The sequence below is a fragment of the Myodes glareolus genome, chromosome 3 (assembly GCF_982192425.1).
Source record: "Myodes glareolus chromosome 3, mMyoGla1.1, whole genome shotgun sequence".
NCBI classification, from domain to species: domain Eukaryota; kingdom Metazoa; phylum Chordata; class Mammalia; order Rodentia; family Cricetidae; genus Myodes; species Myodes glareolus.
This window is the reverse complement of record NC_142028.1, coordinates 44,480,739-44,506,503: the sequence shown is the minus strand read 5'-3', so window position 1 is coordinate 44,506,503 and position 25,765 is coordinate 44,480,739. Positions and strand designations below refer to the sequence as shown.

Below are 25,765 nucleotides of genomic sequence, written 5' to 3'. Positions count from 1 at the left end.
GAAAGATGTGCCCTTTTATATAAAGGCCAAAGGAAGTCACTTCAGGAGTTATATCTCAACTGGGCTTTGAATGAAAGTAGGAAACGAGGCAGGCAGCTCTCTGGGAAAATATGTGGACAGAAAACCCGAAGGTCCAGAAGTGGACATATGCCAACTCAACAGAATAGGAAATATTAGTGATGAGAGCAACAGATTTTGTGACTGTCCAGAAGAGGTGGGCCTTTTTAGCTCCAAGTGTTTCCAATGAGAAGTATAGACCAGCATCTGTGTCTGCGTGTGTGCTACTTAAGAGAATAACTGAGCCTTCCTAGTTTATGATAAACAGAAAACTATTTCTGGAGGCTGTGAATTTCAATACCAAAGTGTTGGCTCATAAGGACAGTCTTTTTTCTCTGTAATTATGCAACAGAAGGCAAGAGACTGAGACACACTAAAGGGGACAGGATTCCTACAACAGCACCAGTCCCACCATGAAGGTGGAACTCTCATAGCCCAGGCACATCTTAACTGAGTCAAATCACTTCTTAAATGTTCTCTTTTATTTTTATTTTTTTTGAGATAGGGTCCAACTCTGTAGACACAGATAATCTGGAATTCACTATCTAGCTAAGCTGGCCTAAATCCACAGTAATCCTCCTGCCTCAGCATCCTTAGTAATAGGATTGTAAGCATAAGCCACTATGTTTCACGTTTTTAAATTGTTACAGTAGCAATTAAATTTTAGCAGGAACTTTAGAGCAGATAAACATCCAAACCACAGCGGGCCTGATGGCCATAACTTTCAATAGTAACTGTAAACCTTCATGCATAATTTCTTAGTTCATTAAGGTTGGCATTAAAAAAAAAAAACACTAATGTGGCCAAACAAATAAAAAATTCCAGCAGCATAGGATCCTCAGGCTGCAAGCTCTCTGACTTTATTTTTTACATTTTATTTACTTATGTGTGTGTGTTTGCCTGTGTATCTACATGTACACACATGCACACACATGCGCTTGTCCCTCCATGTATACAGCAGGTATGTGCAGGTAGAGGTTAGTTTTCTTCTTTCACCAAGTGGATCCTGGAGATCTGACCAAGGTCATCAGGCTTGGTGGCAGGCTCCTTTACCCGCAGGGTCATTTGTTTCCCTCCTTCCCCTCTTTTAAGTTCATTGTCTAATCCCCTTATTTCACACATATGAAGACGGAGACAAGGAAGGGAAAGCAAATTGACCTAGAGGCAAGAGCTAAATTGTTATGAATAATCCAGGCTCTGGAGTTTGACTACTTAGGTTTAAACATGGGATCAATCACTTACTTGTCATGAGCCTATAGGCAATAGTCTACTATCTCCAGGTCTTAGGTTGCCATCTTTGAGGCCAAAAAATAGGAACTAAGCATATCTAGGGAGATGATCTATGTAAGCCTTTAGAAGAGAAGTGTTGAGGCATTAGAGAAATAAAAGCAGCCACTGTTCGCTGTTGTTATCATTATTCCCAAGAATCCTCTCTTGCTGCCTGCCTTCATCATATCAGATACAAGCCCAGCCTTTGCGTCAGTCAACTGCATCAAGGGTTTGGTGTAAATAAACCAGTAAACCTTCTGCTTGCTTTTATTTAGGTGACATTACAGTTTCCACTATTACAAGATTGATAAGCGGGATTGATTTAGAAAAAAAAAAGGAAAAGAAAAAAAAGGCTGTTTTTTTCTTGGAAATGTTTCTTTTGGATTTATACTTGAAACTGGTTGGATTCTCTGAGCTCTTGCAAGGACCAGAAGTAAATCAAAGAAGCAATTTGTTCCTCTGAGCCAGATGTGACCTTGCATCCCATCAGCCAGCCCATTCTCCTGAAGGGCTGAGATGAGACACAGTGGCTGAGGATTTATTGGCGCTTGGTCATTAGCGAAGGGATGCCAAGCCTGGTACAGCTGAGGCTTCAGAGTGGGAAACAGGAGGGCTTGTGAATCTTTCCACCCTGAGGAAATTGTGTTTTCCACCTTGTATTAAAGGGCTATAAATTAAGGTGATGAAATGCCAAAGAACAAATGGGATCTAAACTGTGTTAAGGAAATATTGTGAGTTTTACTCATGTTTGATTCTGTCTTGTAATAGAAGACTGACCATTCATCTCTGATCTCAGTAGATCGATATTTATAGGGGTCTTAAAGAAAACCTTAAAGTCCTATGGTTCTCAGACTGGGATCTTTGCTCTAACAGCGTTGGTGTAGGTAGAGAACTTACTAGAGAGGCAACCACTCGGGTCTCAGTCACTAGAAACACCAGGGATGGACTGAGCAAATGACACTTTCAGTATCTTGTCTGGTGACTATGAGGCAGAGCAAAATTGCTTCCCATACTCCCACTTCTGCTGAGAAGAACAGATTTAGAGCACTAATAAGTGTCCCAGAGCATCCAAGGCCTAGGACCACTGGTGTCCTCCAGCTCCATCTTTTTTTATCCTGTGGGAAGATGGAGAAGGGAAGCTATTTTGCTTTCTGACTGCAGGCTTGGGAATTAGGTTGCCATCACTTCTTCTGCACAGTATAAGAGGACCCCGGACCTCAGTAGCCTCATCTGTGAAAAGGCATAATCCCTGCATCGTGGCATTGTGTTGACAATGATAAGCCACCTAGAAGAGTCAGAAGCTACAGTGTAGCTGTCCTCACGGTTATTGCTGAGCACACGATGACAGGAGAACATTTTTTTTATTCCTTTGTATTTTGTTCCCTACTGAATTGAGGTCCATCAGAGACCCAGTCGAGTGTGTTTTCAGTAAACCTAGTCAGTCACTTCATCAGATAAATTACAGCCCAAACTCAGCGTCTAAGAAGCCCAGGAAGGAAAGCAAAGGTGCATGAGTGAATCTGTTCACTCACCCACAGCACTTCGATTGTCACTGATTGCCTCTTCTGCGTGATCCCTACAAAGGGTCCCAGTGGGAGGGAAAGTGGAGAGCTCACTGCCCTCGTCAGTCACAAACCATCTATGTGTATAGAAATGTCGTCTTTCAAGAAATTTCTTGATAATAACAACCTTCTGGGTAGCTCTTGTGCTCGAGTTCCTGCTGTGTGCACTCATCTTGTTTCATTTAAGCCTGCATAGATATACTTTATTTTTTACCAACATAATATTTTTATGGATAATTTGGGAATTTCCCATTATGCATCCCAGTCACACTCACTTCCCAGGCCTCCCAGGTCCCCCCCTCCCTCCCGCAACACCTCCCTTTTCACAACAAAGAAAAAGAAGAAGAAAAGTAAACCAGTCTAATTTGTGTTTTCAATGTACTCACTGGACCGTGCTTAATGTGTCCTTTGAACACAGTCCCCATTGCATTCAGTCTTTATGAAATTTCGAAAAGTGGGTGTTATTGCCCCCAATTTACAGTGGAAGGAACAGAAGAACAGTGAAGTGAAGTTAATAACCCATGGCCACACAGAGCCAAATCTATTCTGATGCTAAGGTTCCTGGTGTATCCCTAACTCTGCATCCTTATTTGGACTTCTGTTTTTTAATGTATGCTAGTTTACCAAACTGAAAGAATAGCAATTCGTGCAGCTCTTGTTTCCCACTTGAAGTATCCTCTCAGAACGTCTCTCCATGACATAGCAACAGACATGGTCCTCACCATCAATGAACCTTCTCTATGTGAGCAGGCTGTCAGGTCCCTTCCGTCGCCTTGCATTTAGCTGGTACCCAGAGATAGAAAAGAGCAAACTCCAAACCTTGGGCATCAGTTAGAACAGCAGATGACACCCACTCTTTCTATATGTGCAGGTCTTGTACAGATGGAACAGGCAAAGCAGCACATCCGTCATTGAAACCAATAAAACATCAGTGGAGCTTTCTTTACCTTTTGATGAAGATTACATCATAGAGATCAAGCCATTCAGCGATGGAGGGGACGGCAGCAGCAGTGAGCAAATCCGAATCCCAAAGATATCAAGTAAGAATGCTCTTCTCACCCTTTCCCCCTGCCTATTGTGGCATTCTCCCAGATGATGCACAACTTCAAGAAATTGATCTTGGAAAGAATGAGTCATAATTAAGATGAATGACAGGAGCCTCCTTCCTCCATCACTAATGTTTTCTGATTGCAAGAAACTTCATACAAAAAGAAAAAGAAAAAGAAAAAGAAAAAAATCTTTCCCCAGTTTTCATTGATTTAGCCAGTGACCAACCAATATAGTATATGAAGACTGTCCCACATAAGTAAGTCACAGAGGGCTGTTTAACATTGGTCCATTAACTTACATAGTCCCCAAATGATGGCTCCCAAAGCTAATGAACAATGCCATTAAGAAGAATAGGCAAGAAAGTTTGCTGATGGCATTGTTGTTCTTTTAGACAGGGTCTCACTATGTAGCATGACTGGTCTGGAACTTGCTGTGCAGAACAGGCTGGCCTTGAACTCACTGAGATGCACATGATTCTGCCTCCCTAATGCTGGGATGAAAGGGACTAAATATGAACAACTCTATCTCCAGCCAAAGTGTTCTTCATAAGGCTGTGGTATTTTATCCCCAGTGAACTTGTGTAATTGAGTCTTGAGTTGGAAATGCTTTTAAGTTAAAAGGATATATTTTGGTTGAGTATATGTAATCTACATGCAAAACACATATGGCTATATATAGTTAATTGTCTCCATTTAAAATGTTGTTAAATAGTATGTAAAAGTAGCCTTTTTGAGGAAATGCATTCTGTTCAGTTTTTAAATTATGTTTATAAATATCTCAACAGCATACTAATTTTGTTGTATAATTTTATTTATTTTAATAAAAGCCAAAATTCACAGATTAAATAAAATCAGAATAATGATTGGCAGCAGCTGGTGAGTGGCGAAATGGCAGTTTAATGAATATTTGTGCACTATTTAGTGTGATTTTAAAACATCTAGAAAAAGTGGTTTTGGTTACACAGCATCTGAAAATATTTGCTGCCATTGGACAGCACTGTTTTTTTTGTTTGTTTGTTTGTTTTGTCTTTGTTTTGGCAGACAGGGTCTTAAAAAGTAGTCCTGATTGGCCTGGGGTTAAGTATGTAGAGGAAGCTGTTCTCCAACTTGTAGGAATCCTTCTGTTTCTGTTTCTTAAGTGCCAGGATCAGAGTAACCGTAACTACCAGAATCATATTTTCTAGTTTATCTGGTCCCTTTGTTTATGGAGTGTTTTATAATCAAGGAAAAGATTAGATAGACACCCAAGTTGCCATTAGATATTTAGGTACATAATTTTCTGGCCTTTGGAATTGAGGCCTGGATATTAGAGGATCAATACAGGCTGGAATTAAACTTCCACACTATCACTGGACAGAAGACATTTTAAACCATGGATGGTGTCCTCAACACTGAGACCCTAATTTTAGTGCTGGAGTAAATCTCTGCTAGGTGTCCATCATTCTATTTTTCAGAGGATGGAAAGGCTATTATGTCTTATAGATAGCAAAGTAATCATGAAACAGTTTTACTGGCTTATGTAAAATTTCTCAATTCAGAATAGAAAAGAGCTCCCTGGTCACTTCACCTGTTCTCTGAACTGACTTTCATTTAGGAAGGATTCAAAAAGTACTTGTCTTTTTCAAGAACAATATAGGGTACAGTGGGAAACTGAGACCAAAAGTCATACCCCAGAGATGAAGTTTATACTTACACACACACACACACACACACACACACACACACACACACACACACACACGAGTAGCCTTGGCTGACCTGGAACTAGCTATATAGATGAGCTAGTTATTGCCAACCAAGGGCCCTAATGTCCCCTGAAATGGAGCAAACCGTACAGTGAGCTACGAAAGTAATTTCCAGACTACAACAACACACAACTATGATTTACCTCAGGCTACTTAAATCTTACCACAAACTTCTTATCATTGCAAAGATCTTCCTTTGGCTCACTGGTGCTCCTTGGTCCTATTCATGACAGGAATATATATAGTGCATGAACAGTGAAGGTTTGAGTGTTAGCAGAGAATGTCTTTCCTTAAGTGACTTCGTTTCTGTCAATTGGAGAGATCAGACTGCCTTAAAGAAACCCAGACTGACAACAGAAAAGATTTTATTATGAAAAAAAAATGTACAACCCATATGAAAAAGTTTGTTTAAAATATGATTATTTTGTTTGAGCAAAAGAAATATATTTAGACAAACATGGTTTTGATTCCCAATCCAGCCATTCACTTAGCTAGCAATCTTAGACAAGTTAGTTACCTCATCTCCTGGGACCCCAGTCTCCTCCACTGACAAATGAAGCACTGACAGTATCTGGTCCACAGAGGGGGCTGAAAAGTTGAGTGTCGCATTGTCTGTGAAGCACAAAGGTGGGGATCAAAGGGAAGTATCGGATTAGTGCTGTTCCATCAAGGACATATTGACCTGTATCAGACATATTGCTAGTAATATTGAGGTATTTACCACACTGGATATGGATACCATCGATTTATACACATAAAAAAATCTTAGAAGAGTCTGCAGACTATTTCCTAGCCTGCTCCCAGCCCACAGATAGATCATCATGGAGCTGTTGTCAATAGATCATTGAGAGGGAATCATGTAGGCAGGGCTGGAAAGAAAGCTCAGTGAATAAAGTGCTTTCCTCACAAGATGGAGGATTTGAATATGAACTCTATCCTGTGTTCAAAAAGCAAGCTAGATATAGCCATAGACCCTTGTAATGATAGCACTGGGGATGTAGAGATAGGAAGATCCATCCCTTAATGAGTTCCAGTCCAGTAAGAGACCTGGCCTTGAGAAAGCAAAGTGGATGGCATCCTTCTAAAAAGTTGACAGTGTTCCCTCATCTCCATATGCATACATATGGTAGGTACACATACCAGATCATACAAGTGTTTCTGCATATATATATATATATATATATATATATATATATATACACTCATGATAAAAATAAAATAAACAGCTAGATGATGGACGAACATACAGTATGGTCTTATAAAAACCCAGCCAGTCATACTGTTTCAGTGAAGTCCTGCAGCATCTCTTTCCTTTGTATACAGGATGAGACCTTCTTAAATGAATTGTTCTCTCTTTGCAGATTCCTATGCAAGAGGATCTGGGGCTTCTACCTCCAATGCGTGTACACTGTCAGCCATCAGTACAATAATGATCTCTCTCACAGCGAGGTCTAGTTTATGACAAAAGTTATCTAAAGGACTTGCTATTTATAATATAAGCAACATTTAGCTAGTTGTTTTGAAGACACCCAGTACTAAGTAATATTGTTGTTCAAGTACATCTTATTACTGGAAAAAAAAATGTTCTTTGCTTCGTTAGGAATGGCGTTATACAGTACTTCCTCAAAGCAAATCTAGCTTTGTCTGAAGTTTCTTTGGAAACTCTGCAATGCACTGAAGACATCTGTAATACGATGTTACCAAAGCAGTTTACATATGTCCTTATATGCATATTTTTTATTATATATTTAGTGTTTTATAGAATTTTTTAAAGTTAACATATAATGTAGATATTGGTTTTTTCCTCTGCTGTAAAATGCTCTGGGCAACACAACCACACGATTATGATTTGAAACGATTTCCTTTAAGGACAGAGTTTGGCACTCATCTCAGTAAATGAATTACAAATTACTTGTACAGTTTTACAAGGATCTGGTGGCAAAACAGCTGGAGAGTGGGTCTGAAACTCAAGGCTGCTGTATATAAATTACCCCTTGAATGGTTAATGTGTTGAACTGAATCCCTTTGACTGATGTGATATGTTTTCCCACCCTGTTGTGAATTTTGTTGTTCAACACGACTTGAGATGGTTTCAGGAACTGCAAATCTCAAAAGCTAAACTTCCCAGCCCAAGAGGCACCTTGTGCAATCCTCCCATCCCTGAACTTAGCATTGTCTGGTAAGGTTTTATTTGAGCATCGTCTTTGTAGTAGCATTATCTTAGACATTGAATTTGAAGTTGCATATCCTGTAGTAACATAGACAAAAAGTTACTATAATCAAACAAGTCTTTCATGGCATAAAAGGTAATTTTACTCTTTAGACATATCTGTTTTGAATGTAAATTTTTTAATAAGTAATCTGTCAATGAATTTATAATTTCAATTTTTCTTATAGATAACATGTGTAACTGTAATGATAGAACCCTTCTTTTGAATGACAATAACATGTAATTTGAAAAATTTTCCTATTTCACAAATAGCTGCTGCAAAGAATTTTACATGTGAGTCTCCACACTATCAGTAGTACAGATGTATTGTATATGATGTCGCTCCTATTTTTCAGTAGCTAGTCTGGTTGCTTTATACGCTTTACATAAATCTTAAAATCATACAATGAAAGATGGCAATATCGACAAAACCTTATTCTTATGAGAAGAACTCTTTGTAACTATGGGGATGTTTTGTAAGCTGACAAGGGTGGACTACAGAAGGCAATGAGATTTTCTATAAAGCTTTTCACATTCAAACACACAGCCACCTTTTTCTTCTTCTTTGGAGAGCTCACGATTGCCTGTAATTTGTCACTTTTGCTTACACATAACATAGATTTTCAACCTTCGAATTACATTCATCCAATAAAGTCATCATGAGGATTCCATTGGTGTGAAAATTAGGATGGTAACAGGAAAATATTGTCAGTATTTCATCTGCTTTCTTTTCTTAGATTGATATGCTTTACTTCTATGTTAAAACATGATTCAAAAATCACATGCAAAAAATCAACATAATAATAAAATGAATGAAAAACCTGATACCCCAAGGTAGTACCCAATCCCAGTGTAAATGATATCTACCAGTGATCTAGCATATGTAATCTTTTTTAAAGGTATTGTTAATAAATATTCTGTCATTTGTAAAGATATCTGCCTTCTGGGAGCATTATTCCTGCCTGCCTGTCAGGGAATTTGTTAGCTTACCCTTGTGCTAGCCACAGCTTGGGACCATAGGGGCACTCAGAAGTATCTAGCTCTGACCCAAAGCTAGGTGACCCAATTCCAAAGGCGACTTGACAACCCTGAAGACAGCATTTCAAATCCTCCTCGGAAGCAAAGAGAATCAAAACCAAGTAAGTCTTGAAACTGAGACTAGAATATTTTTTTCCTTGCCTAGCCAAGGTTTTGTATATTTGATCTAAGAGTATCTGTTGTTTCCCTGCCCAAAATCTTAAAATTTCTATATAAAGTTAAGCACGTAAGGCCCTTCTTAGTCTAATTCCCTTACCCCTATACCCAGTCACACCGAGCCCTACTTGGTCCCTTAACACTGCTTGCTTTGGGTCTCACCTCTGTGCCTTTTGGTCTCATGGCTGTTCCTCTATGAAACGTTCCCCACACTCTCCCACCATGCCCTGGGGCACTTCCAACACTCCAGCTCGCCTGTGAGACCTTCCCACATGCCTGTCTTTATGATGTCCCTCCTGTGAATTTGCTGCAGCCCTTCATTTGGTATTTCATAGGGTACTACTTTTGGAAATCTCTTGTACTGTTACCTTGCATTTGAACCTAACTCCTGTATTGTTACTGACTTTTCCTTGTATGTATGCCTTGACTTCCCAACTAGATTGTAAGCTCCTTGAGAGCAGGGACATTGGTCTTCTCTTCCATGTACTCTCCATAGTGCCTAGCACAGTGCCTTGCAATAAATACTCATTGATGAATTGATTGAAGGGGTCTTTGAAGTAGCATTTTGCATCAGTTGTCCGCCTGTGTGCTATTATAGCAAACAAGCAGGAAGGACTGTGTCCCTACTTTGGCGATGCTCTGGAAAGTGCCAGTGGCTTCTAGTGTTATGCATTGGTGAAATCTTTTCATCTCTCAGCTTTATTGTCTGACAGTGATGCCCTGAGTTAGCTGAAACCACCTGGACTGAAGAGTTTGGCAGGTGCCACCTTCACCAAAACTTGTCCGATTTGTTAGGGTTTCCGTGGTTATTGTGGGTAGGCGCCACTGTTTGAAAGCAACAAAAACAAGTGTCCTAACTGAACCAAGAAGAAAGAAACTAGTTAACACCTCACAGGGTCATTACAGGAGCCAGGAAATACCAGAGGCCCAAACCTTGATGAGTGGAAGGAAGCACCAAGCTATTCTCAGGAGGACAGAAACCTTGCCAGGTCCTTTTGGTGTACGATTTGAAGGATAAATCAATTGTCTTTCCGAGTTTGATGTCCTGCTTGGTGTGCTCCTCACTTCTGCAGGGAGTGTCTGATCAATGTGGATCACACACGCTGATCATCTTGCTCACACCAAGCCTTCACTCCCAGGGATAGTGTATTAACCCATGAGTGGAATGATGTCTCTAGAAGATGAGAGAATGGGTACTGGGAGGTTCTAATCAGCAGACTTTCTATGTCTAGCCAACCAAGGGAATTGAGCCCCAGCCATACAATCAGGTGTGGTCTGCCCCTCTTTGAGGGTTTTTCCCAAGGGAAGAACGCTATGAATATCTGTTTTTTTTTAATCTCCTCATGTTCTTTTGAATGTCACTCACCTATGATTTCACTGTATGACAAAAAAAAAAAAAAGATATTCTGCCCTGACAGGTAATTGGATCCCATCAGGTTAACTGGTTTTTACTGCACTAACGAGCCCTCTGTACAAAGCAGTATCTTTCTGTGGGCCTGGAAGAGTAGGCAATAAACTTTGATTCTCAGGTAAGGACTGAATTCTTCCAGTCAAAAAGGTAGGAGCTACCAAGAGCTTTTATTTTAAAACAAAATGACTGTGGCTATTTTTACATCTAGTAAACTATTAAAATCCTGGTTAACCTTTTCCAAACTTTTTTACCTTCCCTGCCTTGCTACCAATATACTCAAGGAACATCGCCTATATAAGAAGCCCATAATTAACTACTAAATGTCAAGGGATTATGGGATTTATGCAATATTAACTAGCAGGTGATTTTTTTTTATTATTATTATACTAGACTGTCATTCTCCTGCCTTCATTTCACATCCACTTTCAAGACTTAACTGTATTTTCTGGTGCGGGAGAATTGTCTGTATTCTGTCAATCATGTTTTAAATAAACGCTGATTGGCCAGGCAGGAGGTGTAGGCAGGGAAACCAGACAGGAAGTGGAAATGACGTAAGGAGAGCAGGCGAATTCTGAGGAGGAGGAAGTCGATTCCTCGCACTCCTGCCCAGATTACCAAAGCCGCAGGGTGTGAGCTGCCCCACTGAAAAAGGTACTGAGCTACATGGCTAAAATAGATCAAAAAAATGGGTTAATCAAGATGTGAGAGTTAGCCAGTAAGAAGCCTGACCTAATGGGCCTATCAGCATTATAACTTATAGAGATCTCTTATGTGGTTGATTTTCTCTGGGGCCTGCCGGTTGTGGGGTACCAGGCGGGGACAGAAAACACAAACAAGCAGGCCCAACATGTTACAATTTTCCTGTTATTAAATTAGTACTGGGTTCTCACTGAGAATTCGGTCAACCGTAGTGACTTACTTGAAATACAGGCTCTTAAAATTAAGTATTTCTAGTCAAACTGGGGACATACAAACATTATTCCATCACACAACGCCTGCGCCTAGGGCTTCACAAGGGCAGCCTAAGTCAAAGGCTTATGATATGTCTGTGGATTCTCACAGTTTGGGGTACATTCTGACAAATGCCCTTTCTTACTTTGCACAATCTGTAGGATGTTCTAGATGCACAACTCTCCAAACATTAGTGATTATTTTATAAATTAGCTATTGCCTTTGTCCAGGAGCATATCAAAATCTGTAAGATCTAATCATCTTACTGCAATAAAAGGAATATAAACTAATAGTAAATATCAATATCAGTGTTTATAGGAAATAAGGTAGGCAGTAGGTCCCTCATTCAGATGCCCGATTTTTTCACAAAATCACCTTCAGTTTCTCCACAGTGTTCTGCACTGTCCTCCCCCCCATCCCCGCCCAGGGCACATGATCAGTACCTGCTTTTGACAGCCATCCCTCTGCAGCTGGGATTTAAACCATTTCATTTGTCAACAGAGATGACATTATCTGTTGCTATTCCATGTGGCTTCTAAGCCTCTGTCACATTATGATCACTCTGTGCAAGGCAGGCTGCCCAGTGTGTGAGCAGATCCCCTTTGACCCTTGTGCTAAATGGGCCATGCAGATTAAATGTCCAAATTCCACAATTCAAGTGCAAATGTGCAAGGCTCAGCAGAGTTCACAGTTCAAACAAAATTGGCCTCTGTTCTTTAGACTCGTGGTTATGGTCAGATAGAGATGAACAGAGCTATAATAAAACTGGTCACACAGACAAAAGCCTTAAAAAAGAAAGAAAGGTCAACCACATGATAGATCTGAAAGTCCAGAAACTGTAAGGCTGAGGTATTTAATATGGATGTGATTAAATATGACAGCCCCTGTGTCTGTCAACTGGATTTGCTTTATACATTCTTTCCACATTCTAGGAACAACACAAATTGTGTGAGAGTGTAAATACGCCTTAGGATTTTAGTGAAAAACTTCGAATAATATTTAATCCTTGTTGTTGTTGTTTTGAGACCAGGTCTCTCTACTTAACCCTGGTTGTTCTGGTTCTCACTATGTAGAACAGGTTGACTTTGGACTCACAGAGATCCACCTGTCTCTGCCTCTCAGGTGCTGGGATTAAAGGCATGTGCCACCACACCCAGCCAATACTTAATTTTTATGGCTCTCAGAATGTTCTTCATGCTACGAGTTTCTACCATTTTCAGTAATGGAATGGAGGCAAATAGGACCACCAGGAGCGCAAGGTGACATATGCCATTATAAAGCCAGGGTTAGAACTGAACTCTTGTTTCAGTACATTTCACTCCCTAGAGGTTTAAGCTCACTTTATGCAACTGTGACTAAAATGCCTCAGACAAATTGAAGGGAGGAAATATTTATTTTAGCTCATGACAGACGTGGAAACAATGTGCTGCCTTCATCATCACGGACAGGGAACAAAGAGAAGGAAAGATCGGGTACCAGGTAGAACCTTTAGAGGAATACCCCCCAGTGACCCACTCCTTTCAACTAAACTTACCACCTCCAAAAATAGTGCCACCAGTTAGGAGCCAGGCATTCAACACATGAGGCGCGCTGGGAAAGGCTTCATATTAAAATGATATACCTAGGCATAGGAATGTATTAAGAAAGACAATAAGCTACGCCAGAATCTAGACCCCTAAGTTCAGCTAGAGGACAGTGCAGGACACTGAGTCAACCAAGAAGGAGATACTGAGTTGAGAGGAAACAGCATCTGAGGTGAGGATTTGGAAGGAGTTGTTCTGAACAAGGCCAGGTGCAGAAGAATACCACTATTCAAAGAAGAAGGAGAAAATAAGGTCCATGAAGTGAGGCAAGTTATATTCAGCAAAGGACTGTTAACTATTCTATGCGCACCAGGCAATAATGTAGGCACAGAAGAAATATGAGTGGAAAAGCCCGGGATCCTGAAAGGGCATGTTGTGACCAGAGGGATGTATGTGGTGTGAATAACAGTCAGCCACGCTAGTGGTGTGTAGTAGTCTCCATGCAGATCATCCTGGTGATTGTTTGGGCTACTACTTATCATTCCATATTTTTGCACTTGAGAAGTGAGGCTGAGAGGTGTAAAAATGTATCAGGTGGCACATCAGAGCCAAGACCAGGAATTCAGATGTTTCTGGCATAAGTCTAGTGCCCCTTCCAAACACTAGATTTCTATAGCTCCGTATAGAAGAAAGATACGTGAATGACTGAGAGATGGACAGACATGTGTAAGAGAGATGATAGACAGAAAGGAAGACAGGCAGACAGGCAGACAAGTGATAGATTAGTGTCCTAATAACAAGAAGGAAAGGTAGTGAGTAGATAATAAATAGGTGATAGATGATAGATGGTATATAGATTATAGATTTATAGATAGGTAGATAGATAGATAGATAGATAGATAGATAGATAGATAGATAGATAGATAAATGATATATTAGTATCTCAAAAGCAACAGGAAGATAAGGTAGTAAATAGTGAGCCTTTACGAGGTTATGTGTTCCTGTGCTGGTCTTGAAATTGATCAGAGCTGGGATAAGTTCCCAAATACACAAAATTCCTGCAGATTTTGTGTGGTGATTTTTTTTTTAACTCCAAAGAGGCCAAGCAGGGCTGCTTCTCTTTCTTCTATTGCAAATTGTGTTTTTCGCTTGCATTTGTAATAAGAGCCCTTCACACTTTAGCTCTCATAGTAGTGCTGCAAGATCAGGGTACAAAGTAAAATCGAAAAGGTCTGGTCAAACTTGAATTTAGAGAAAATGAATGAATAACTTTCTTTTTAAGAATAAGTTTTTTACATATTTATTTGCAATATTTATTTGAAATACAAATTTGATTGATGCTCCCCTGTAAGTACTAAGTCTTGCAGGGAAGAAGATGCAACGACCCCTATGAAGTCACTAATTTTTATTACAAATTTCCAGGGGCTTTCCAATGTCTGAAATAATGACTCTGTGGTGGAAGCCTGAGGCTTGCTATTTGAAGCACTGTTTCATTGGCCTCTCTCTTGTCTTCCTTGGATGGTGCATGACTTGCATTGCATACATGCATGCAAGCATGAATGTGTGAGTGCCCTGCATTATGAGAGCCAGAATTGGTATATAAGGTTCCTCTTACAGTTGCCACCAAAAGAATATTAAGACAAAAAGATCTTTCCAAAGCCAAATTATATGGCAAGAAAATAAGAAGGGAGTGGTGAAAATTCCAGAAATATTTTAGAGTTATCCAAATAATCTTCCTGAGAATACGAGCCATACAGCTAGTTTGGGGGGGGGGGGGGTAATCAGGTATCAATCTTTAGAGCAAAGTAACTGAAAACAAGTAACTATCGATTTTTATTGAGTACAGCTGCTATTATTGAGCAATCAACAGGTAAGAGCCGGGTGTTGTGCTGGCACTGAAGAAACAGAGATAAAAGGACTGAGACTTCTTTCCTCATCGTTTAGTGAAGAAAACCAAAGAACGCACATATTTGAAGTATGGCATTAAAATGTGGACATTACTTATAGAAACAAAACTCCTGCACCTGTGTTTTCCCGTGAAACCAATTAGTAACACAGGTAAGTTCAGAGGAACAATCAAGTTTTTCATCAACATAACTCAGAATAAAATGATTTTTATTGAATTAAACATTTTCTGTACTTGGTTGTCTTCCAAACATGCTGGAGAGAAACCACACCTGTGAGGTAACATATTTGGGGTTCATTAAGCTTTGTAAAAGAAAAATATTAGTCTCCCCCCCTCCATGAAATCTAGCCCACTGGTCCATTTTCCGAAAGAAAATACAAGGACACAGCCTTACGCATGGACACGTTGTGTTACGTCAGAAGTGAAGCAGCAACAGGTCATAGAGGGCTGAAAGCGGGGATGGTGGCAAGTTAGTTGCCTTTAAGCTACAGCTCTGTTTGGTTGCTTTGCTGCTTTCTTCACTTCCTCCTCCTCCTCCTCCTCCTCCTCTTCCTTCTTCTTCTCCTTCTCCTGCTCTTCCTCTTCCTCCTCCCAGGTTTGTTTTATTGCATTTTTATCACTTGTTAGGGACCAATCTCTGCTTTTCATTTGAGAAAAAGAAATGAACTTAACACATTTTCAAGTTGAAAAATGAAAGCACCTTAGAATTTCAACTTAACACACCCGGGCTACTCTGTGTTCCTGATACATGTGCTAATTACCAAATACAAAGCTGGGGGAAGTGCCCAGTGCACAGGAGCGCCTCACAGTGTGAGAACTTGGGTACTCTGAGTGTCCATATGCAGTGATGCCAGCAGCCGGCTGTCTGCAGATCAAGTGAGTGATGTCAACTGTGAATTCTTACTACATTATTTGATGGTTGCCTCATTTTTGGCGTAATCACACAGCTTTTAATATATGAGTCTGCATTAGAGCTCTTAAGTATCTGTTGGATGTTTCTGTCTCTTTAGTCTTGCTCAGCTCAGCAACCACTCAGTTCCTACTGAGGGAATGTGTAAATAGTGGCCCACAAGGAGCTGTTCTCGGCCTCAGAGTGTTTTCACAATAAATAAGAAACAAGCAGTTGAATGCTGTAAGAATTACACAGAAGGCATCTGGCAAACATACAGGGACATGTCAATCAGGCAAGAAATTGAAGACTTCAATGTGGCAAAATGCTAAATCTTAGAAGATGCAGCGTTGACAAGAAGGGAAAAAAATCAGAAGGTTTTTTCCACTGGAGAAAACTTAAGCAGTCATGAGAAGGGAAAGACAGCTTGATGCTTACAGACCAGAATAGAGGTTGGATTTCGCACAGTTTTGCTGAAGCATTGCAGAGATGCCAGGTATCAGTGGACTATTTGATATGAAGAGCTTTGATTTAGTGAAGCATCCTTTAGGTTTTTGGACAGAGTGATACAGGAAGAAATGCCTTTAAGAGAAAGGAAATCCTGGAGGTCAGAAATTCAGTTCAGAGGCTCCTGCACATGAGGTGAAGGATGGTGAAAGCAGTAGTGGGAACAGAGAAGGGGGAATGTTTGAGAGGGAAAATTAAAAATATACCTCTCTTGATAACATAGAATAAATCATTGTCATTTATGTTAAAGGACTCCTATCTTGACCCACATTACATTCACATCTCCTCCCCAGCACAGGGTAATACTGAAGGAAGAAATTGTCATTTAACTCAATATGAAATTCTAAACAAAGTGTTTTTAAAAAGTTTGCATCCTGGAACTCAATGTATGGGACTTGAAAGCAAAAGCGCCTCCATAGCTTTTGTCACAAAGATCCTTAGGGTGACACGATGCCCTGTTTCCATCCGGCTCATCATCCTTCCCCAGCCATCAGAGATTGTTTATAGTTCTTCGTTCTCACCAGCAGTCTGCTTTATCTTTAACAAATTAGCACCTACAGTTTTTGAATTCCACTAGCAGATGGTCCTGACACATACAAGTCTCACCTCGAAACCGTTTAGATTTTTAATCAAGATGCTCTTTGCCCAAGTGGCTTCTTCCCCAGCCAGCTTAAATAGTCTGAGGCCTGAGGCAGATCAACGAGGCTCGGGTGGTTTGCCTGTTGCAGACAAGCTTCATTCCCCAGGCGTCTCAAACTCCCGTATATTGCTCACTGTGAATTACAAGTACCAAAGAGAGAGGTTGCAATAAGCTCTTCATTGAAAAGGATATCTTGAAGAATCATTTCTTGTTCATATGCTATGGCTGTGAAAGATCTAAGAGGAAGATGGGTCTCTGTCCTATGCTAGGAGAATCAATACTGTGACCTCAGTTTCCATCAGCTACAGGGTTTCTTCTGGATACTCCCATTATAGTCCTATTAGATACCTGTCCTTCTTTCTATGGCATTGTAGGTCTTGATAATCTTTCTTAAATGCAGTGCAATTTTATTTTATTTTTTTTTGTAATTTTATTAAATTATAAAAAGTTTCCATTTACGCCCCTCCTCCCAACGCCCTCCCACTCCCCCCCTCCCTCTCCTCCTCCCTCTTTGTCCCCTAGGGAAGTCAGGGTCTCCTGCCCTGTGGGAAGTCCAAGTTCCTCCCCCTTCACTCCAGGTCCAGGAAGGTGAGCATCCAAACAGACTGGATCCCAAAAATCCAGTATATGCAGAGGAAACCAGTCCCAGTGTCATTGTCAATGGCTTCTCGGAAAGACTGCAGGCCAGCCACATTCAGAAAATCCGGCCACATTCAGAGAATCTGGTTGGATCACATGCTCGTTCAGTCACGGTCCATCTGGCCTTGGTAAACTCTCATTAGATCCGACCCCTTGTATCAGTGGGTGATAGTATCCCTCGCAGTCCTTCGTCATTTTCTTCCTCCTTTTGCTCCTCGTTTGGATCTTGGGGGGCTCAGTTCGGTGCTCCAACGCGGGCCTCCATCTGTATCGTCATCCAACGCCAGATGAGGGATCTATGGTGATAAGCAAAATATTCATCAGTATGGTCACGGGCCAAGGCCGGTTCAGGCACCCCCTCCTCTGTCCAGAGAACAATCTGGGGATCTCTCTTTGGACCTGGGATCCCATATATAATCAAGTTTCCTGTAAACTCTAATATGACTCCCTTAGTTGAAATATATTCTTCCCTGATCCCACATTCATCCTTCCTCCCTTCCCCCCATCCCGGTCAACCGAGCTTTCTCCATTCCTCCCCTACTCCCTTCTCTCTAACCCTCTCCCCTTCCATCAACCCTCCCCCCCCCCATGCACCCAAGGTCACCTGGGACTCTTGACTATTTCCTACCTCCTGGCGGATAGGTAAATAATCTTCATCAGGTTCGTCTTCTTATTTAGCTTCTCTAGGATCACGAATAATAGGCTCAAAGACCTTTAATTATGGTTAGAATCCACTTATGAGTGAATACATACCGTGTTCCTCTTTTTGGGTCTGGCTTACCTCACTCAGTAAAGCGTTTTCTATGTCCATCCATTTGCATGCAAAATTCAAGATGTCATTATTTTTTACCGCTGAGTAAAACTCTAATGTGTATATGTTCCACACCTTTTTTAACCATTCTTCTATTGAGGGGCACCTAGGCTGTTTCCAGGTTCTGGCTATTACAAATAGTGCTGCTATGAACATAGTTGAACAAACGCTTTTGTAGTATGTTTGGGCATCTCTAGGGTATATTCCCAAGAGAGGAATTGCTGGGTCCTGAGGGAGGTTGACTCCCAGTTTCCTGAGAAACCTCCACACTGATTTCCAAAGTGGCTGCACAAGTTTGCATTCCCACCAACAATGGATGAGTGTTCCCCTCATTCCACATCCCCTCCAGCATAGGTTATCAATGGTGTTTTTAACTTTAGCTATTCTGACAGGTGTAAGATGGTATCTCAAAGTGGTTTTGATTTGCATTTCCCTGATCGCTAAGGAGGTTGAGCATGACCTTAAGTGTCTTCTGGCCATTCGAAGTTCATCTGTTGTAAATTCTCTGTTCAGATCAGTACCCCATTTTTTAATTGGGTTAATTAGAGTTTTAGTGTCTAGTTTCTTGAGTTCTTTGTATATTCTGGAGATCAGACCTTTGTCTGATGAGGGGTTGGTGAAGATCTTCTCCCAGTCAGAAGGCAGCCTTTTTGTCTTACTGACAGTGTCCTTTGCTTTACAGAAGCTTCTCAGTTTCAGCAGGTCCCATTTATTCATTGTTTCTCTTATTGTCTGTGCTGCTGGGGTCCTACTTAGGAAGTGGCCTCCTGTGCCTATATCTTGTAGACTACTTCCCACTTTCTCTTCTATCAGGTTCAAAGTGGACAGATTGATGTTGATGTCTTTAATCCATTTGGACTTGAGTTTTGTGCATGGTGATAGATATGGATCTATTTTCATTCTTCTACAGGTTGACATCCAGTTATGCCAGATGTATGTAAAGTGCTGTGCCAGGACTACGAGAACATTAGCTGACTCACTAACCATATATAATTTTTTAAAATGTTATGAGTGATTTTGCAATGTATGTCTGTGTATCACATGCATGTTAGTGGCCACAGAAGTCATAAAAGGGGGTCCAGATCCCCTGAGACAGGAGTTATAGATGGTTGTGAGTCACCATATGAGTGTTGGAAATCTAACCCAGATCTTCTGGAAGAGCAGCCAGTGTTCTTAATCTCCGGACCATCTCTCCAGCTCCAGAATCATATGTAATTCGTAAAGGTTAGGTACTGCTCTAGACCCTGCAAATAAAAGGATGCATGTTGCATGCAGAATGTTAATGCCCCTGGAGCACATGATCAAACAGGGAGACAGTTAAAGTGTTGGGCACATCTTCCAGTACATAAGGCTCACAATGAGACTCCAGAGACATGATCTACCAACTGTTTTTGAAGCCTCATAAAAGAGATAATATTGGATATGAGTTTCCAAAGGATGATTGTCACAATCCAAAAATCAAGGAGAGTAAGTCCAAAACATGCTGTCAAGGTCACACGAACTACTTTGTGTTGCTTCTTAAACACACACCAAGATTAGATGCTAGCACCAGCACAGGGATGGGGGACAGGAATCCTGTGAAACCCAGAAAATTGTTGGCTGCTAAATTTAGGGAGGTCTCTCTCAAATGAGAACTGCACATACTCAAAATGAACAACTGGCCTTGTTTGAGGGCAGTGCCCCAGCTCCCTTTTCTGGTCCAACCTTCTAGAGTAGAGGTAATTTTCCAAAATGGTGTTTCTAGACTTCTTTTGCAAGACAAAAGACAGAGAATTTTAGAGTTGATTGTTTCCATCCATTATTCTTTAATTGGGCAGTTTTCAATTTGCAATGTTCATAACAATTTACCAAAGTGTAGTATGCAATCCAGCAGCATAAGACTTACTTGAGAATTGCTGACCATGCAAATTCTTGACTCCCTTTATAGAGATTCTTTAGCACCATTTTTCATAGATTCTTGGCCAGTTAGTTGGTCAAAAATAAATTTTTCCAACTATAGTAACACTCCCATGGGCCTCAACTTCCTGGTCTGACCCCTAAAATCAACTTCATTTTTTTCTTTTTTGATTTATTTATCCATGTATTTTATGAGCTATGTCTTCATGCACACCAGAAGAAGGAACCTGATCCCATTACAGATGGTTGTGAGCTATCGTACAGTTGCTGAGAATTAAAGACAAACCTCTGGAAGAGCAGTCAAGTGCTCTTAACCACTGAGCCATCTCTCTAGGGCCCCAACTTTAGCTTTTATGATGGTCTCCTCTGTGTTACTAAGGTCTGCCGAGCGTGATATTCAGCTCACTGCTGTGCCCTTTCCTGGCTATTGAACTTTCTTATCCCCATTGCCTGTATCTTTAATATGGAGGCCACAATGTATACGACTGTGGCACAGCACAGACTTGTGAAGACCAGAGAGATGGAGCAGAGAACCTGCTATAGTGCCCTGACCCTCGGAGGAGTCCAATATTGGCAGACGTCCATGATTGCTCTGCCTTTCGTTCTCAGCACAAAGTGGTGGATGGTTATATGCTAAATCAGAAAGACCATGTAACAGATAGTTGGTACTCCTCGGATACCTCACCCAGAGTATCTAAACTAACTAAACCAGCTCTAAAGTATAAAAAAAAAAAAGTGGTTCATGGTGTCGATTTTAAGTGCCACCATCTCCTTTATTGTCTCAAGCTCCTTGCCTCAGGACTATGTGAAATCAATACCATTAGGGCCTTTTCTACTATTAACTATTCCTCCTCCCAGAGCATCCTTGTGCTTGCTTCTACTTCAAGTTCACTGCCCATCACAAAGGCTTATAAATATGACCTCATATATGAAGACATTGAGAGAATACATTTCTATACCATTATAATGTGTACTGAGATGACATATGGAAAACCCTAACTTAAGAGAATAAGGTTGAACAAAAACTAGTTGACCAATAAGTCATCATGAAGGCTCTTGCATCAAACATCTCTTTGGGAAGTACATTCTAGATCTAGCAATCACCTTCACAGCAGAATTATGTTCAATGTCTCTCTGTTGATTTCCATAGTATTAAGGAAAACCTTGAAAAATGTAATCCTTCAACAAACTCCTGTCTTCTCTCTTAATGGGGAATGATATTTTTAGTGTATATGTGTATGTGTGTGTATGTGCGTGTGTTCATGTGTGTACATGTATATAGGCCAGAGGCCAGTGTCAGCGGTTCTCCCCAATCACTTTCTACCTTAAATTTTTAAGACAGAATCTCTCACTCAACCTAGAAACCACCAGTTTGCTAAACTGAGCAGCCAGCAGTTCCCATGGAGTCTCCCATCTTTGTGGCCAGAGTGACCAGCAGGTCCCATGGAGCCTCTCGTCTTTGTTTCCTCTGCACTAGGATCAGAGGCTGATGCTGCTTGCACTGTTTGGTTGCTGTTTCCTTGGTGCTGGTTGACCAGTCTCAGGTTTTATGCTTCTTCACCAAGCACTTGCCAACTGAGCCATCCATCTCCGTAGCCCCAGGCATGATGTCTTAGTGCATGTTTTCAGTTACTTTGGCTGGGATGCTTCCTGAGACAGGCATATAGAACTGGACATAGTCTTTGTTTCCACCTCCACATCGCATCATCCCACACCCCAACACACAGACACAGTTCTTGAAAGAAGTATTCTAGAACTCGAAGGGGAAAAGCACCATGAAATGATAGCTTCCACTTGCTGCGGGAAAGACAGTCTTGAATTTGGGTTCACTCTGGATGGGTTCCGCTCTTTCTTCCCATCACTCTAGCTGAGAGTGCTACCGTTGGCAGCTCAAACCAAATGAACATGTGATATTAGCTTGAAAAACTGTCTCCTGTGCAAAATGTTCAAAGCAATTCATGCAAATTGCAAAGACTGGCCTGTATAACCAGGCTGGGTGATACTCTACATACTGTGGGTGGGAAAACGAGGCACCCTACTCAGATGTGTTCAATGTCCTGCTGTGAGCCAGGTGGTTTGATGAGATTTGTATACTTCAGGAGATGGGACATTGGAGACTCATGTGTCTGGATGTGTTGCCTCGCAATCAAATGGTGAGCTGTGTGTTCGTTTGACATTCCTCATTGCCAAGAAATCTCAGTCCTTGCCTTTATCATGGAGTCCTATATGAATTCTTTTCAGGATATCACGATGCCATTAAAACATGGAGTTTTCCATGACTTCAAATCCAGCCTCTTCCACACAACTTACAACTTCAATTTTGGTTTCATTCCAAGCAGCTTTCTGCAAAACAAAATATTTTCCTTACTTGTCTTTCAAGAAACACCTCATCTCTTTGATGGTTTTTATAATTGGTTTGAAGTAACTTTTAAATAACAATAGTATGTTTAGCAAATAAAAAAATAAGTGGAAAGGAGAAAAAATATTAGACTTATTTCCCAAATATTCTCTATTGCTTCTCCTCAGTCCTTTATAACACATAAAGTATTCTTTACATTCATGATAAAGTATCAGGGACATACTGCTTTAGCTTTACAAAATTCATTCCTATTATTGTTATTATTATTGATACTCTGCCAATGGAATATATCCCTTTGGCCTATGCATAGGTCTATGACTTTTTTCTTTATAATATCATAAAGTATTTTAAGTATATTTTATATTTTTGGGGTCATGATGTTGTTGTTTTGGGGACTGAACCCAAAGCCTTGTACATTCAGGCAGGAATTCTCCTTGGGAGATACACCCCCAGCTTGATGTGATCATTTTAAATATTTCCATCACATTCCACTCACCAATTGCAATCATATAAATTTGAGGCTAGAGGTAAATTAAATTGGTAGAGTACTTGCCTTGTATGTAAAAAGCCCTGACCTGGATCCCTAGCACTGAATATATCCAGTATGGATGTCCATGTCTATAATCTCAGCACTTAGGGAGCAGAGGCAAGAGGATCATAAAGTTAAGGCAATACTCAATTATATATCCAGTCTGAAGCTACCCTGCACTATATGAGACCCTGTTCAATAAAAGATAAAAAAGATTCTAGCAAATTTTGGAGCATTTGTGCTTAATTTAATTTTGAATGTAACACATAAAGCTAGTAATAGTTAGAAATTATGTTTAAGATATCACCTATAAAAGATCATCCTATTTTCCCTCATCCAACCATTTTTATACTCATTTCACTTTAGATATGCTACTATGTATTGGTCATAATCTGAGAAACACAGCAGACGTGGTTACTGAATAACATACTTTATATTATTTATAGTGGGCACAATGGAGGGAGAAACCAAAAAATCAACTAGAAACTCATCTCTAATAAGTTTGAAAATGCAGAGTGAAATCTACAAGAACAACAACAACATTAAAAATGAACCAAAATGTTAATTGCCTGTTGAATGTTGTAAAACAGTCTCTAAGCCAAAGTCTAAAGAAACAAAAGCCCGCTTGGCAACACACCAGCTCCCGGATGACTGCTGTCTTCCAAGCCCATGACTTTGAGCATTCCTACCAAGTATGGTGTTAAAAGTCACACTGAGCCCCTAAAGCCACTGTTTTGCTTCTGTGTGTTCAAACAAGGGACCTTGTTCTTATTATTCATTCAGACTCTGCAGCCTCCTCCACGGCATTTGCCATGTGTGTATTTGAAGTAATTTTAGGAGGATTTATAGTGTGGTGCCGAATGTGTAGAGTCTGAGCAAATACTGCACCATTGTACATCAGGGCTTGATTACCACAGCTTTTGACATCCACAATGGGTCTTGACACAAATCCTTACCCTCACCGTGAAGGATCAACTGTCAAAGTAGAGGACTTCATTTTCCACTCTTCAGGTGCTCTCTGGGGATCATAGTGCCAATAGCACTAATGGGCCTTCTTTTTCTTATATCATAATCCCCATGGGTGAAATGTGTGGCCGGAGCACACTGCTGTGTCACCCAGCTGTGGTCAGCTCTCCACTTGCTCACATGCAATCTTAGGTTAAAATCTTAAGCCATAATACTACATACAACACCATATAAAACTACATGCTTTTCAGTCCCTAATTCTCTGTGCCTCCCTCTTTTCCACGATCGTTCATGTAAAACTCTGTAATGGGTGCACAGAGAAAATTATCCTGAAAAGCCAGGTGATGTTGACATTAATCCTTTGCATATTCTGAAACCAGCCTGTCTACCCTAAGTTGTTGTTCTACACATGACTTGATTTTAATTAATAACAAGCCAGACGCTGAGAAAGTAAGCTCTTAAGCCAGTTTCACTCACCAAACTCAGAATATTAACAGAATCCTCCCAAGCTCTATAGGGAAATTCGATACCAACCTTCAAATGCTCCATTATGAGAACAGGACAAATGACTGCAGTGTCATGTCGAGCCTCAATGTGTTTTCCTCTGCTACAAGAAAGAGGAATGAACAGCGCACACTCAGATGAACAGAAGTAGATCCACACAGGACCTGCTGCTTTCCAAAAAGCTGTAGGTAAGCCAGCATGGGTGCGCTGTTCTCTCCAGGAAGAATACGAGGAGGAAGTACACTATACCATGTCTTTCTGGACAGCCTCAATTCTTTATTTCAGTAATTTAGTAACTTCCTACCTATAAATCATTTCAAACTCAAACTGCAAAAGATTCTAAAAAAATTTTTTTTTGGGGGGTGGGTTACTGAAATTAACTATCCTGATGAGTTTTTCATCAGTCTGTCTTTTTCTGTAACTGGCCACAAGATGCTTCATCCACATCTGTTGAAAAACCTTCTAGATCTGTTAAGAAAATTCCTTGACCTAAATCAGAGGTCAGTAAATGAAGCACAATCTGGCTTGTTATCTTTTTGTAAATAAAGTTTTATTATAACACAGCAATGCTTATTCTTTAGTACATTTTATGTGGACACACCCTTTATAAAAAAACAATTCTATCTTAAATGTTTATTATGTCTTTATAGGAAGAGTTTGTTTCAATAGCCACTTGACTGAAAGATAAGGTCAACAAAGTGCAATAACTATACACAGAAAATCTTAAAATGTTGCTAAAAGAAACTAAAGAAGACCTCAATATGTGGAGATGCTGATAATAGTATTATGATGTCACTTTATTCCCAGATTAGCCACAAAGCTCAAATTTACCATAGACTCCCAGCTTCTTGCCTTTAATCCCAGCATTCAGAAGGCAATCAAGTGGATCTGTAAGTTTAAGAACAACTTGGTCTACATAGCAAATATTAGTCAAGCCAAAGCTACACAGAGCCCTTATCATTGACTAAAACTTTCCCTAAATGTAGAGGCGATAATAACATCTAAAACTCATTACACACAGAGAGAGGTGGAAGGAAGGGAAAGGGAGAGAGAGAGAGAGATACATACAGGTATTTGTTGGTGCATATATATGTATATATATATATATATATATATACATAGACATACAGCGAGAGCTTGACACTCACC

The 25,765-nt window shown here is 40.4% G+C and overlaps 2 protein-coding genes across 13 annotated transcripts in view; one reads left to right on the top strand and one right to left on the bottom strand.

Moving 5' to 3' along the window:
• Nucleotides 1–9,625, top strand: part of LOC148122650 (contactin-4) — a 181,878-nt gene extending 172,253 nt beyond the window's left edge. For all 4 annotated transcript variants that reach the window (XM_087904458.1, XM_087904456.1, XM_087904457.1 and 1 more), the window contains 2 exons: nucleotides 3,760–3,928; nucleotides 7,044–9,625. In XM_087904458.1, the coding sequence (XP_087760584.1) occupies nucleotides 3,760–3,928; nucleotides 7,044–7,144 (270 nt within the window). In that variant the 3' untranslated portion in view covers nucleotides 7,145–9,625. The remainder of the gene's footprint in view (nucleotides 1–3,759; nucleotides 3,929–7,043) is intronic.
• Nucleotides 9,626–20,143: 10,518 nt separating this feature from the next.
• Nucleotides 20,144–25,765, bottom strand: part of Il5ra (interleukin 5 receptor subunit alpha) — a 36,908-nt gene continuing 31,286 nt past the window's right edge. For 7 of the 9 annotated variants that reach the window (XM_048438498.3, XM_048438495.3, XM_048438493.3 and 4 more), the window contains one exon: nucleotides 20,144–22,601. In XM_048438498.3, coding sequence (XP_048294455.2) covers nucleotides 22,515–22,601 — 87 coding nt within the window. In that variant the 3' untranslated portion in view covers nucleotides 20,144–22,514. Of the gene's footprint in view, nucleotides 22,602–25,468; nucleotides 25,505–25,765 lie in introns of those variants that run through there. The other 2 variants (XM_048438499.3, XM_087904454.1) reach the window with 2 other exon arrangements.